This window comes from Petaurus breviceps, unplaced genomic scaffold (assembly GCF_028583685.1).
Source record: "Petaurus breviceps papuanus isolate PSGF00001 unplaced genomic scaffold, PetGlider_PUasm1.0 208, whole genome shotgun sequence".
Lineage (NCBI taxonomy): Eukaryota > Metazoa > Chordata > Mammalia > Diprotodontia > Petauridae > Petaurus > Petaurus breviceps.
In genome coordinates, this window is record NW_027185852.1 from 244085 (window position 1) to 259193 (window position 15109).

At 43.5% G+C, this 15109-nt stretch overlaps 1 protein-coding gene across 1 annotated transcript in view; it reads right to left on the bottom strand.

Annotated features, from left to right (window-relative positions):
* Window positions 1–15109, bottom strand: part of LOC138165142 (serine/threonine-protein kinase TNNI3K) — a 369986-nt gene that overhangs the window by 42236 nt on the left and 312641 nt on the right. The window contains exon 23 of the mRNA XM_069093295.1: window positions 13108–13277. Coding sequence (XP_068949396.1) covers window positions 13108–13277 — 170 coding nt within the window. The remainder of the gene's footprint in view (window positions 1–13107; window positions 13278–15109) is intronic.

The following is a 15109-nucleotide window of genomic DNA, read 5'->3' on the forward strand; positions in this document are numbered from 1 at the left end:
AGAATATAAAGGGAATTAATAAAAAGAAATGGTAGGAAAGGTGGTCTAGCCATACCAGATTTTAAACTGTATTATAAAGCAGCAGTTATCAAAATTACTTGGTACTGGCTGAGAAATAGAAGAGTGGATCAGTGGAATAGATTAGGTACTTGAGACACAGCAGAGAATGACTAAAGCAATATGCTGTTTGACAAACCCAAAGACCCTAGCTTCTGGGATAAGAATTTACCATTTGACCAAAAAAAACCCTATTGGGAAAGCTGGAAAATAGTATGGCAGAAACTGGGCATAGACCAATATCTTACACTGTATACCAAAATAAAATCTAAATGGGTACATCATCTAGATATAAAGACTGGGAGAGCAAGGAGTAGTTTATCTGTTAGATTTATAAAGAAGGGAAGAATTTCTGCCCACATAAGAGATACAGAGCATTACTAAATGCAAAATGGATCATTTTGATTATATTAAATTAAAAAGTTTTTTTGTGTAAACAAAGCCAAAGTAGTCAAGAGTAGGAGGGAAGCAGAAAATTGGGAGAGAATTTTTACAATCAATGTCTCTGATAAAGGCCTCATTTCTTTCTCTTTCTTTTTGCCTTTTTGGAGGGCAATTGGGGTTAAGGTTAAAGTAAACCAAGCTTACACGGCTAGTTACTTTTTGGGTGGGTATTAAGTGTCTGAGGCCGGAACCGAACTCAGGTCCTCCCAACTCTGTGTCCGGTGTTCTTACTCACTGCACCACCTAGCCGCCCCAAAGGCCTCATTTCTAAAATATACAGAGAACTGAGTCAAATATATAAGAATACAAGTCATTCCCCAGTTGATAAATGGAGAAAGGATATGAACAGGCAGTTTTCAGAAGAAGGCATAAAAGGTATCTATAATCCTATGAAAAAATGCTCTAAATCAGTATTGATTAGAGAAATACAAATCAAAATAACCCCGAGGTGCCACATCTCACTGGTCAGATTGGCTAACATTATAAAACAGGAAAATGATAAATTCTGGAGAAGATGTGGGGCAATTGGAACACTAATGCATTGTTGGTGGAGTTGTGAACTGATCCAACTATTCTGGAGAGCAATTTGGAACTATGTCCAAAGGGCTATAAAAATGTGCATCCTGTTTGACAGAGAAATACCACTTCCAGGGCTGTATCCCAAAGAGATCATACAAGTAGGAAAAAGACCCGTATGTACAAAAATATTTATAGCAGCTCTTTTTGTGGTGGCAAAGAATTGGAAATCAAGGGGATGCCCACCAATTGGGGAACAGATGAACAAGTTGTGGTATATGAATGTAATGGAATGCTATTGTGCTAAAAGAAATGAGGAGCAGACTGACTTCATAATTACCTGGAGAGACTTATAGAAACTGATGCTGAGTGAGGGGAGCAGAACCAGGAGAAATTTGTACACAATTTTAAACACATATATCTGTGGTGACTGACTTTGATGGACTGGGCTCCTCTCAGCAATGCAACATTATAAGACAATTCCAAAAGACTCATGATAGAAATGGCTATCCACATCCAGAGAAAGAATTATGGAGTCTGAACTATTTGCTTTCTCTCTTTTTTGTTTTGTTTTCTTTCTTCTTGTTCATTCCACTGATCATAATTCTGCTTTACAACTGGACTAATGTTTAATGTGAAGATATTGGTAAAGCCTGTATTGGATTGCATGCCACCATAGCAGAGGAGGGGGAGAAAATTTGGAACTCAAAAGCTTGTGGAACTGAATGTTGTAAACTAAAAGTAAATTTAAAAAGTTAAAAAAAAAGAATTAGAATGGGTACCAGGAGTGGAGAGATGAAGACTGGCATGAGAAACATGATGGAGGTAGCATTAAGAAGACCCGGCCCCTGTCCAGTGGTTCCTGGAGGTGTCCTCAAGAGGAGAGACAATCACTTGATAAGGCCAGCCAGTGAATGTAAACATTCATTCTTTCCTGCACTGGAAGCCTTTGAAGATCACTCACGCTCTTTGGAAAGGGAGGAGGGGGACTTAGAATGGCAGATTCAATTCATCCACAAAAAGTTTCAGTTGGAGACACTGAGGAAGTGTGAGAGGGAATAAATGAAAGAATCAGTCGTCAGCCTAATAGTATCAGGCACTTGGGAGTATGAGGACAAACTCGGAACAGTCCTTGCCCTCCAGAAGCTTAGATTCTAAGAGAAGAGACAATTTGTACACATAGAGATGGTTACTTGGATGACATATACAGGGCAGATACAAGACAGTCGTGGGATGTCTGGGGTGGGGCGGAGACCAACAGAAGGTGCTATTTGAAGGCAACCAGCATTCCCTCCAGCTGGGGGATGGGAGGAGATGGAGCTTTGTGCCTGAAGAATGGCCCTCTAGGATTCCTAAAGCTGTTTCCTCTGCAGCCCCATGGGCTAGGCACTTCCAGTCTCCAGAGGCAGCTGAGAGGCTCAGGGAGGATGGTGATTACATAAGGTCACACAGATAATCGACGCCAGAGCTCGGATTAGAAACCCTATCTTCTGACCCCAAGACCATTTTTTTTGTCTCTACTCTACCCACAGAATCAGGCACAGGCCACTCCATTTGGTTAATTCACCTTTTACTTCATTTAATTTAGTTTGTGATAAAAGAGATATCAGAAGTGAGTGAATAGTCCTTGAACTGAATTGGAAATTCTATTCAGACTAATGCAATAACATATGGATTTGTGGTAACCTCTAAAAACTCTCAACTAGTTTCTCTTCTCCCAAGGAGCTCTATTTAAATCACTTCCTCCAGCATATGAATGTATTTCCCTGAGACCTACTTGGAAGACAGGAGCTATTTTCTGCTGGAGCCTGAATCTATCATGGAGAAGACTAAGAAAGTTACAGTGCCGCCATGTCAGAGGCAAAGGTGGCTTTCATGTGGGGCCATTCGAACCTCCTTGTTCACCTGCTCATTTTCTTGTGGGAAGCTTGGGAGGAAGGGAGATACAAGAAGAAGTGAGAAAGGGCCCTTCTGCTGCAGAAGCTGCAGTCTAGCTGTGGAGCAGGAATGTGGAGACATGTGAACCTCAACAAATACAAGATCATTTCCTTGCATCCACAAGTCCCAAAGGGAATCCTGGAACAACTGTGAGAATTGCAGGCAGGCTGGAGGGAACTATTCATTAAATCTTTAACACCAGAGGGTGTTAACTCGATCCAGACTATTAGGAGAGTGGGAGAAGGGAAAGCTTCTTTAATTTCCAAAGTAGTTGTCATTCTCTTAGTCAACATGGAGAGCTAAGCATGGGCTCAGGGGCTCCCTACAGGGTGCACTTGTTTAATTCTTTTCCTCACTGCCCTGACCCTCCCCTCTTCTCCATTTCTTTCCCTCCACTCCCCCCCTCTAAGACCCCCAGCCTTTTCTTTACTGCAAAGCATTTAAGTCTCATAGGATCATAGTTCAGAGCTGGAACAGATACTGGAAATCATGTCATTTTGGACCCACATTTTATAGCTGGGGCCCCATGGCAGTGACTTGCCCAAGGTCATACACATCACAGGTAGAGAATCAAATGCAGACCTGGGTCCTCCAACCCCAAATCCATCATTTTCTCAGCAGTGCGCCATTTGACATAGTCAACTAAGAACGGTCCTGCTTATTCTCTTCTCTTTTGGGTGAACGGTCCTACCTTTTTAGTTTCTCTTTTTTCTATTACTTACTTTCTTTTTATTTAATGAGGAAATTAGTCAAATATGAGTATAAGGCACTAGGCACAGGGTCCTAAATACTAGGATCCTGTCCCTGCCTTCTAAATATGAGCAATCAGAAAAATACTAAATGTCTACTTTACACTGGACACCATGGTAGGCACTGGGGCGCAAATGAAAAAGGGAGACATACCAGCTCCAAAGAACCTTACAGGACTAGCCAGACAGGTGGTGCAGTGGTTAGTTCACTGAATTTGGAGTGAGCAGTTCAAAACCTGTTTCAGATGATGGCTAGCTATTCTGACCCTGGACACATGGCCCCACCCAGTCTCAGTTTCCTCAATCTGTAAATTGAAGACAATAATAGTCCTAATTCTTAAGGTTGCTGTGATGATCAAATGAGATAATGTTTGTAAAACCATAAAATACAATTGAAACACTAGCTTTTATTATTATTAAGTCATTTAACTTTTCTGAGATTCAAACTATTCAATTGCAAAATGGGGAGAATAATATTCCAACTATCTACCTCACTGGGTGGTGCTTTGTTAAATTTTAAAGTGCTATAGAAAGTGAATTATAATGACAATTTTTTCCCCCTTTCCAGCCTTGGTGAGGACCTGCTACTCTAGCTTATAGAAGATGAAACTGGATTCCCCTGATGTTTCTTCTGATACCCCCTTTAAAATTTGCCCTCTTTTTCTTCCTTTGTTCTATTAGGAAAAAAAAATAGAAATATGATAGTTGTTTAAGTGAAACAGGGCAATAGAGATCATCATGTCTACCCCTCTCATGTTACAAATGGGGAAACTGAGGCTAGGGGAGATGAGATGGCCTCCCCAGAGTTACCAGGGTCATAAGAGAAAGATTTGAGATTCCCAGTCGGATCCTCTGACTCCAAGGTCAAGGTTCCTTGTACAGCTACCATAACTGCCCACATATTACTGGTTCTAGATATCTGTGTATAACCCATATGGGTTCTATATCTATATTAGTACTGATGTCTATCTTTATAAAATATCTAGAAAGATAGATATCAAAACATAGACAGATAGATATAGATAATTGTATTTCAATGTGAATTGGTTGCATTTGTAATTTTTTAAATTTCCTTTCATGCATTTTTCAGCATAACTCTGAGAAGACAGTCCAAGGAGTCAATGTCATTGTATTTTGTACCACAAGGGCAGTGGCAGTGCCAGTGGCCAGCTGCAGAAGCATTTTGGAGGAGGCAGAACCAACCTCTCTGGGTTCAGTGGCAGGATTTGGTCTGATCTTTCCAGGTCTGGAAGGGATAGTTGTACTGGGTTCCCCTTGGTCCATCCACATTTGGAGTGCTGGGTTTGGGGTACACCGTCTTAGGATTAGGAAGGGTGCAAATAAACTTCAAAGCATCCCGAAGAGGGTAATCAGGATGGCGAAAGTATGTTAGACCATGCTTTATGAGGAGCCTTTGAAGGGAGTAAGGATATTGAGCCTTGAGGAGATTAGATGGGGGGAGGGGCACAATATCTTCAACTAGGTGAAAGGTTGTCATATGAAATAGTGTTGGCCCCAGAGGGAAATGGGTGGAAGCTGCAGAGGCAAATTTTGATTTCATGAAAGGAAAACCTTTATAGGTGTCCCCAAATACCCTGATACTGAGTTTGCCTTCGCCAGAGGTATTCAAGTAGCTGGGGATGTATGGTGCTGTAGGTGTGGGTGGACAGGTGAAGTCCAGGGGCTCTTCATGTGTGTGTGTGTGTGTGTGTGTGTGTGTGTGTGTGTGTGTGTGTGTGTGATGGACCCCTTGTGTAGGACCCAGTGAACCTTCTTTCATTATTAATGCTTCTAAATGAGTAAAATTAAAAATCTAGTATGAAAAGGAAACCAAAGTTATTGAAAACAAAGATGTATTTTTCCAAATCTAACCTCATGGACCTCCTAAACTCCATAGACAGCTCACAGGCTGCACCCAGCCAGCCTATCAGTGAACCCCAGCTTAAGGTTCCCTGGTCTTGGTACCCTCTGAGATCCCTTCCAATTCTGAGAATCAGGGAGTCTGTGAAACAAAACCAGGGATCAAAAACTCAGTGTTGCAAAAGTGCCAGCTTGGTTTTAATCCCTAAGCCAGAGAAATAAGAAACCTCCACGCCTGCACAGCTCTGTTAATCAATGATCTCCCCACCTCCCTCTTCCATCATCCCTCACAAATATACAGCAGAACACTGCTCTGCCCTAACCTGTTCCTCCCCACAACAGCAGGTGCCTAGAACCCCATGCCTGCCTTTCCTCAGCACGTCCCAGCTGGACCTCTGCCCACTTGGAAATGATCAGCCCATCCTATTTGTGCCGCCCTCACCCCCCAAAGCTCACAAGGCCTGACTTTCTGGCATGCTTCACCCTGCACAATAGTTATATTCCTGACAAAGTGTGTGTTAATTGATTTTTTAAAAATTCAGCCCTTTTTCCTAAAACATAGAAACGTGTTTGAGATATGCCAGCAGGCAAGCTTGCTATTTAAAGGAACCTTTTGGCAGAACCTTTTGTCGATGTGAATAATTACTCCCTGGTGTATCTGTTTTGAAAATTCTGATTTCCATAGGTCTGGCTTTCTTTTCCTAGATGGCTAAACAGTGTTCTATTCTCAGAACTTTACTCAACACAAACAAGATCAGTGGGGCCTTCCCTTTCCCCCTGCCACTGAAATTCACAGTTTGGGGTGGGGGTGGGGTGAGAAAGAAAAATTCAGCCCGCGTCCCATAAAACAAATCTTAACCTTTGCACAGAAAAGTGACAAATGAATGCACCATTTGCAGGCTCCAGCTGCAGGGCTCCAAGCTCCAGAGCTGGGCACCTTACATTTGGAGGATTTGGGGACCCGTCCCCTTTCCATTTTTCCATCCCAGAGATGCTGTTGGGCTAAACCCCACACATTTGGATGTGTACAACCACAGCCCTTTTAACACTGTACAATCGGCCTCATTCAGTGTCTGCAGTTTGCTTCCCTCCACTTACTCCATGGTCCCCTCCCCCTGACTTTCTGCCTACCTTCTTCCCCTGTCCTCAGCCCTCCACTGAGGTTATGTGATCACCTTCTTTTACACTGTAGACACCGCGTTTATCTCTTACGGATGGAGTTCTTTGTGTATCGACTCCCATAGACTGGGAGCTCCTTCGGGACAGAGACTATGCTTTTCCCTTCCTCGGCATGCCCAGCCTTTAGAGGGATTACTGACACACCTCGCGCGCATTTAGCGTCTTTGGAGTGACTAGACTACGAAGACCTCACGTTAGCACTTTTTACAAAAGGTTTTACAGAGTCATCTCCTTTGATTCTCACCATAACGCTGGGTTCTAGGGACTATTATTAGTCCCAACTTAGAGATAAAGAAACTGAGGCTGAGAGGTTAGGACAGTCCTACCTAGACGTTAGGTGACCTACCCTGGTCTCATAGTTATGAATGACTGAGGCAAGATTCCAAACTCAAGTCTGCCTTTGCTTCTTTCATCCTGTAAAGTAGGAAGGGTGGTTCCTGTGTCTTGTGCTCTCACAGTTTGTGTGACAATGAAATAGGGCAAGGTCTCTGAAAGGCTTTATAGACTCTGCACACTCACTACTCAGATGGACGCCTCGGAGGCATTTTCATCCCAAGTCCAAAAGACAAACCATGGTCTTGACCGTCCCATTCACTTTTGTTCTGATGTGCCCTTCTTTGTCGAAGGCACCACCTCCCCTCTGGTCACTCAGCTTCACGAACTTGGTGCCATCCTGAGTCCCTCTCTCTTCCTCACCCCACATGGCTGTGGCTGATCGCTGGTCCAATCTCACCATCCCTAGTTGGGCAGTAGTTCTCACCTCCATCCCATTCTTTTCCATCACACAATCACCACTCTATTTCATAGCTTCACCTCTTTCCTGGACTAAGGCAGTAGACTCTGACTTGGTCTCCTTTCCTTATGCCTCCATCCACTCTAACATATTCTTTACAAAGTTACTAAAAAGATTTCCCTAAACTGCTGCTCTCACCATGTCACCACTTACTCAATAAAGGGCAGTAGCTCCCTATTACTTCCTGTCTCTCAAAGTCCTTCATAAGCCAATCTGAGCCACACTGACAACAGTCTATCCCACCTGGGGATATTCTTCCTCCTCAGAACTCCATCTTCCATTTCTTTCTTTTTCACTGGCTGTGCCCACGTTTAGGATACTACTCCCTCCTCCCCTCCACTTCCCCAAATCCTGCTTTCCTTAAAGGCTCAGCTCATGTACCACCTTCTACACAAAGACTCATTTGTGTACCCCTCTACCCAAATCACCTTTTATTGATTTTGTATATCCTGAAATATGAATTGTTGGAATGTGCCCATTAAGGGAATGGGACTTTGAGAGTGAAGCTTATGGTCATTAACAGAACATATCAATTTCCCAAAGACAATATGGGAATCTATTTCCTTCTCTTCCTCTTAGTTTCTGATTCTAACTTGTGACCCATTTGCAGTTCTTGCTCAATATATATATATATATATATATATATATATATAGTTATAGTTATAGTTATAAAAGTAATCCAACTGTACCTAGCTGGGGCAATAAACGTTTACTATCTACTTGGTATTTCTTAGTGGATAGTTAGGGAAAAATTATTTGAATGAATATGAGTTTCTCACGGGGCTTGATGAAATAAGGACAATGTCATACACAAACAGGAAAAACTAGAAAATGTTACTATTGGTTAAAAAAAATCTCTCTTTGACTTGGAGTCTGAATTAATACCCCCCATGACAATGGGACGCACCTTTGGGGAACATATTTCTTCCTGATACACCTTGCCTTATAGCAATAGTCATGGGCTCACTGAACAAGGTTGTCTCTGTTGTATCATCAACATCAATCTCAACATCACCATCACCACCATCACCACCATCATCACCATCATCATCATCACCATCACCATCATCATCATCACCATCACCATCATCACCATCACCTCATCACCAGTAGCAGCATTCACACAGTGTTTTACTGTTGGCCAACACTTAACAATATTGTCTCATCTGATTCTCAGAACAACCCTGGGAGGTAGATAGTATTATCATCCCTATTTAACAAATGAGGAAAGTGAAGCCAAGCACAGTTAAGTTATTTGTATAAAGTCATACATCTAGTGACAGAGGTCAGATTGGAACTCAGGTCTTCTTCTCAAGTCCAACACTCTTACCTGCTCCAGAACACCTGGCTGTTGTATCTTATGAAGAATCTTATACAACTTTGACATTTTGCATGGAAGTCACCTTGTTGGTAACTTTAAGACATGTTTTGTCTACAAAATCAAATGTTTATTTTTAATTATTAAGCAAAAGACAATAAAAACCATGGATCTTGTACAGCAGGCTCTCCCCAGCTTTCTGTGAGCTTTGTGAATGCGGTTCCACTGGCATATTATTGATAAAAACCATCTCTTCCCTCCTCACATGCCTTATCTAAATGTCAGGTATTATGTCCCTGACATATAAATACCCCCACCTTCCTCCACAGTCACATGCAGACAGGATGGCACAGTGGTGATACAGGGCTGGCCCTGGAGACAGGAGGCTCCAGTCCTGTCTCTGACACTTAACTTGATGTGTGACTCAAAGGCTCCAGCATAGCCCTATAAATGATAGGTGAGAGATACATTTCTGTCAATGAAATCTTTAGGGGACCCTCCCCCTTCCCACTGAAAAAAGAGCATCGGCTTAATGACTCTGCTGCACCCCAAGTCATCTGGCACAGCTGAGGCTACTCTGGCCTCTTTCTGGCTGACTCTTCTCCTGGCCACCCAACAGCTTGACCTTCCCAAAGGACAATCAGTAAAACTAAAAACTCAGGCAGGCTAGAACTGGCTTCTGAACCCTCAAAAAGGGGACATGAAGCCATGTGGCTGGAGAGGACAGAACAAAGGATTTGGATTCAGAAGAGCCAGATTCCCACTCCTGGGGAGATGGAGGCATTGAAAAGAAGACTGGGTCTGGAGTCAGGAAGACCTGAGTTCAAATCCCACCTCTGACACATCCCAGTTGTGTGACCCTGGGTAAGTCATTTAGTCTCTTCCCCTGAATCCTCCTCTGTACAATGGGGATTATAATAGCAGTCACTTTACAGGATAGTTGTGAGGATCACAAATTAACATTCTGAGTGCTCTGCAAACTTTAACGTGTTATATAGACGCCAGTTATTACCGCTGTTACGGCTACTGCCGCTGCTGCTGCTGCTGCTGCTATAATTCCGTTTCAGAACTTTCAGCATCTCCCTGGCTCTCAAGAACCTCATATGGGAAAGGAGGATGCCAGATAAGCTGAAACCATGGTCCTTTCTCACTCTGAATCTGAGAGCCCAGAACCCTAAGCCTCCACTGCTCTGGGAGTCTCAGTTCCCCGTTGTCTGGGGGCTGACGAGGTCAACCTCAAAGACCTAGAATGGCCCTAAACCACCTCTAGACAAACAGGGCAGCATGACGCTCCTGAGAACTGGAGGTGGAGGCAGGCACCCTGAACCAATGGGAGATGAGGTGGGGGAAGGAGAAAGGAACCTTCACGGAAACAAGTCATCAATTAGGAGAATATTCTCCCTCCACATCCTCTCTCAAGACTGAAGCTTCACAACTGGCTTTCATTTTTAAGAATTCTGAACAATTTCCCACAGGCTTGTTATATATAGAGGGTAGGAAATTCAAGTATTAGCTAAGAACACCTACCCTTTGAGAAAGGTCGACCTCTGCGTGGAAGCTCTTTAAATGGAAAGAAAGGAGAACATAGTTAGAGCTTGATTGTTAATTAAGCCCTGGTTTATTCTTTTCATTTCCCTCAAGTAGGTCAGTTTGAGATATAAATGTTGCATTTGAATATTTGAATGTGAAGGATTTTTGTTGAAATTAACTTTTAAAAAACCATGAATATGGATCTATGAAAACTAGATCATTGGAAATTGACCTAAAGGTACAGTAATCAACCATGAAAATCTTTCTTTATTTGGGGGCTTCACGGGGCCAATGAGGGCTTACTTTTCACAATCTTTTTATGTTTTGGACATGATACCTTTCACCCTTTCTCCCACCTCACCTTCTGATCTTCTTTTCCCCCTTCTTCCTCTTTCTTATAATTATTATTATTATTTCTATTGCAAAGCATCACTTTTTTCTTTCCCTTGCCTAAGAAACACAGAACCTCATCACAAACACCCATAGTCACACGTAAAAAATTCCCATGCTGGCCATTTCCAGAAACTCGTGCCTCACTCTGCATCTTGACCTCGTTATTCCTCTAGCAGGAGGTGAGCTGCATTCATCGTTATCAGTCCTTTGGAATTGTGGCTGGACTTTGAATTGCTGAGGGTTCTTTGAAAATTGTTCCTTTTTGTGATGTTGTTGTTAGAGTATAAATTATCCTTCAGGTCCTGTTCACTTCACTCTGCATCAGTTTCCACAAGTCTTTCAAGGTTTCTTGGAAACCATTCCCTTCATCCCTTCTCATAGCTCAATGACGTTCTATTACATTGGTCTACTATGAATTTGTTCATCTATTCTCCCATTGATGGGCACTCCCTTCCTTTGCAAAGTCCTGCTGCTAAGAGTTTTGTACTTAGGGGTCCTATTCCTCTCTTTTCTTCTTGTTGAGGTATGGGTATAGTTGTTGTATTGCTGAGTCAAGGGGAAAGCACGATTTAGTAGCCTGCCTTGCTCTTTCAGAAATATCTTGTCTTCTGCATGTAGAGCTAGCGCAAAGAAAACCTGCACGAGGTAAGCATGAAGACAGCCTTGCTCAGTAACGATTTATGGTCCCCATCTCTCTTCTTGCAATGACCTGAAGGTGCTTGTACTCCAAGTGAAGTGACTCAAGACACAGAGATGTCCTCCCACTTCTGGGGACTGGACCTGATTAGATCTGATCCTACCGTCCACTGAGATCTGCATGCCACCCTTTGCCCTGGATTTCTCTTTCTTTTCCTCTTACCATCTTATTTTAGCCTTTAGACTTTCCATTGTCATGAAGGCTCACTGCTCCACATATTTCCCTGTGATCCTTCTGTGAATGTCCCTCTAAATCCTTCAACTGCTATTGCTGATGGGGACAGACACAGAATCTACCCTCTCAGAGTCACCTCTTCCAAGACATCCAACCTACTTCTCTCAGTCAATAGCGGTCACTTCCCCAGACCTTGTAGAGCATACTCTTGCCCTTTTAGACACATACCATTTTGCACAATGGTCATCAATGTCACAACAGGGACTATCTTACCCAACCCCTGTATCTTTCCCAAGACCTAGCAAAGTGTTTTCTATTCAATAGGTGCCCAATAAATGTTTGCCATGCAGAATCAAATGATACATGTTTGGCCTCTAAGAACCTTCTGGTTTTGTGTGTAAAGTTGGTTAACAGGGAATGACAAAAACAAGCAAACAAACCAAGTGTCCACAGCATGTCCGGCTTTTAGGCAGTCAGCTACAATTTCTCTATTTACGACACTGCATACATTAAAGGCTTAATGTATCACTTACACATTTCCATCCATAAATATTTTTGAAAACCCAGCAGCAGCCTCACCCTGACTGCTGTAAAGTCAGCAGCACTTTATCCACTCTGGGAGAATTCTGACAGCCCCTGAGGACAGGTTTCCTACCAGCTTTCAGAAGACAAAAATATCTTGCTGCTAACTGGTTACTGCTGGGCATGCAAGCTCAAGGGGGAGAAAGGAGACCTTCTGTTCTGATCCAATCCATCCAACTGATCAAAGAGAAAGAAGTCTTGTGGAATAACAGACTGACAAACAACCACAAAGTCAGAAGGACCTGGGTTCAATCCAGCCTCTGACACAGACTTGCTGTTTGACCCTAAAACAGCTCCTTAACCTCTCAATGCATCGATGATTAGAAGGTGCCAGCTGACATTGCTAGAAGAAATTTCATCACCTGACAATGTCAATGAAAGCACAGCTTCAATACCTATTGATAGATGAAGCATTTTCAAACCACCTTCTATGTGTGCAGCATTGGCCTAGTCATGGGGATGCAGAAAGGCAACGATGAAAGAAAAAAAAGCACATTCCTGCCTTCGAGGAACTTATTCTAGATTGGGGAATACAACTTGTGAACAGGTTAATAACTGCAAGATGATTTGAGGAAAGAGGGCATAGATGACCAGAGTGGGAACTAGGGTCAGACAGCTAGGACTTTGCCCCAAGGGGCTGAAATTCAGACGTGTTCACTATACTTAGTTCTTGAACAGCATAGAGACAAGGAAACAGCACTTGGAGGAAGAGTAATCAGTGCAAGGAGAATGATGACAAGATGTCCTCTCAGCAGAGGAGCTCTTTCTCCATTGCTTTTATATATATGTGTCTCTGTGTGTGTGTGTGTGTGTGTGTGTGTGATGTTTTATACACACCACACTTTGGTTATCTCATGTGTCTGCGAGGATCACTTACTTCTGGGACCAGTACATGCAGGATCTGGCATTCAGGGCATACTCTAGCTCGAAACGGCTTCGGAGAGCAGCTACGTTACTCCTACTGGGGCCTCCCCAGCTCACCAGGCAATCAGAGGAAGAGGAAGGAGACAGAGACCCACTGCTGTTACTTGAAGCAGGAGACATCAGCTGCATAAAGAAAAGGTATTTTCAATCTCTGAACAAAGCAGATAGGCTTAAAGACACAGAGTAAGCAAAGGTGGTCTTGGCTAAATGCTCTAGCCTGGGATTTCTTTCAGCTTAATTTCTGTTCGTTTGGATTCTTTTCTGTGTTTTCTTTTATCTTCTGTCACCTAGAAAAGACCGATTCCATTCATTTTTTATACATGGGTTTTTACTGAGTCGGCCTCCCAAATCAAGCTTACAGAATGGATGAATGAGGGGATCTTTCCTTAGCGGCTGACTTTGTATCTGAAAAATCAGTCCTCTAGTTCTAGACAAGGTGGGCAATCTGGGGCAAGACATGTCAATGGTTTCAGCCTCAGTGTCCCCACCTGCAAAATGAGGACAATGTTCCATTTTCTCCTCTAACCTTGCAGTTCTGTTGTGAAAACGAAATCACAGCGAATGCAAAGTACTTAAGAAAGTTGAAGTTCTACGTAAAGATTATTTGATCATGAACACTTTCACTTTATTGGAAAAGAAAGCTGCCAAAAACCCATTAAAGAGGAAGTTTTCCTAGTGCATTTCTAAAGAGGGTTTGCTTTATAAAACCTGGATTATCTCTTAGATTTACAAAAAGCAGATTGTCTCAATGCCCTGATTCTCCTTTCTGCACAAAGCATTATTCACCTGTTTACCCGGTGTGCCTTTTCTGACTCCAGATGGGGTGTAAGCTCAGGGAGGGGAGTGATCCCCCCAGGCTCAGTTCTAGAGTTAGGAGGCATGAACAGCAGGCCAAGCAGCTGGACTGGGAGTCAGAAAGGCCTGGGTTTGAATCCCCCTTCAGACAATAGCTGGGATTTGGGGCAAATTATTTAAGGTCGTTTTGCCTCAGTGTCTTCATCTGTCAAATGGGGATAGTAATAGTAACAGCACTCACTGGGTCGGATTGTTGTGAGGACCAAATAGGAGTGCGAAGCTCTTGGTCCAGCCTAACTTTATGTAAATGGGCATTATCATTATTGTATGGCGCATGGTCAATAAACCCTATTGGACCACATCAGCACTTCCACACAGCTCAGTTCAAAAGACAGCTTTACTGAGTGCCCAGCTGCCCCTAGGCCTGGGGATGTAATTCTCTCCAAGGACCCATGCACTGCGGAAGCAAGGTGCACCCATCTAGCTTTGCAGAAGAGGCTCGTGGAGACGCAGCAGGCTTTCTAGACCAGAGGCCGTTGGGCTGGGATTTCACCCATGGGCTGACCTAAAGCGCTCCTGAGGGGCTTGGCAATCCCCCAGTCCCATGATTCTGTGCCCAGACTGGAGCCTGCCTAGGGGAGGATTGTGGGACCTACGAAAACAAGTATGAGAATGGGAAAAGCTGCTGGTGGGGAAGACGAGGGGAAAGAGGATCGATGTGGGAAAAGACATGCTGCTCCAGCAGCCTCTGTGTCTTTCCAGTGCTAGCTTGCAGTAGCTGTGGCTCACATGGCCCCCCTGCCCGACTGGGCAGCCCAAGTGCTTTTGCACATTTGCACATTTGCACATTTAGATTTAGTGTGATATGCAGAAGAGGTATCAGTAGGAGAGGCACCTTCCCAAGCAATAGAAACAAACACGGAGAGAGCCAAGATCCCTCCTGCTGCTCAGGCTTCCTGATTAAAGCGCTATCCCTTCAGCAAATTGCCACCACTCCCCCATTGAGCTTCCTCTAGGGCAGACATAAACCAAGGCGTGCATTGGTCTTAATCAGGCAGCATGCTCTGCTCTTTGGGCCCTGAGGAAGTCTCGGCAGAGAGAGCTTCAGAGTCCTTGCTATTACCCATGGAATCTCAGAAGAGGCCACTCACTGGGCCAAC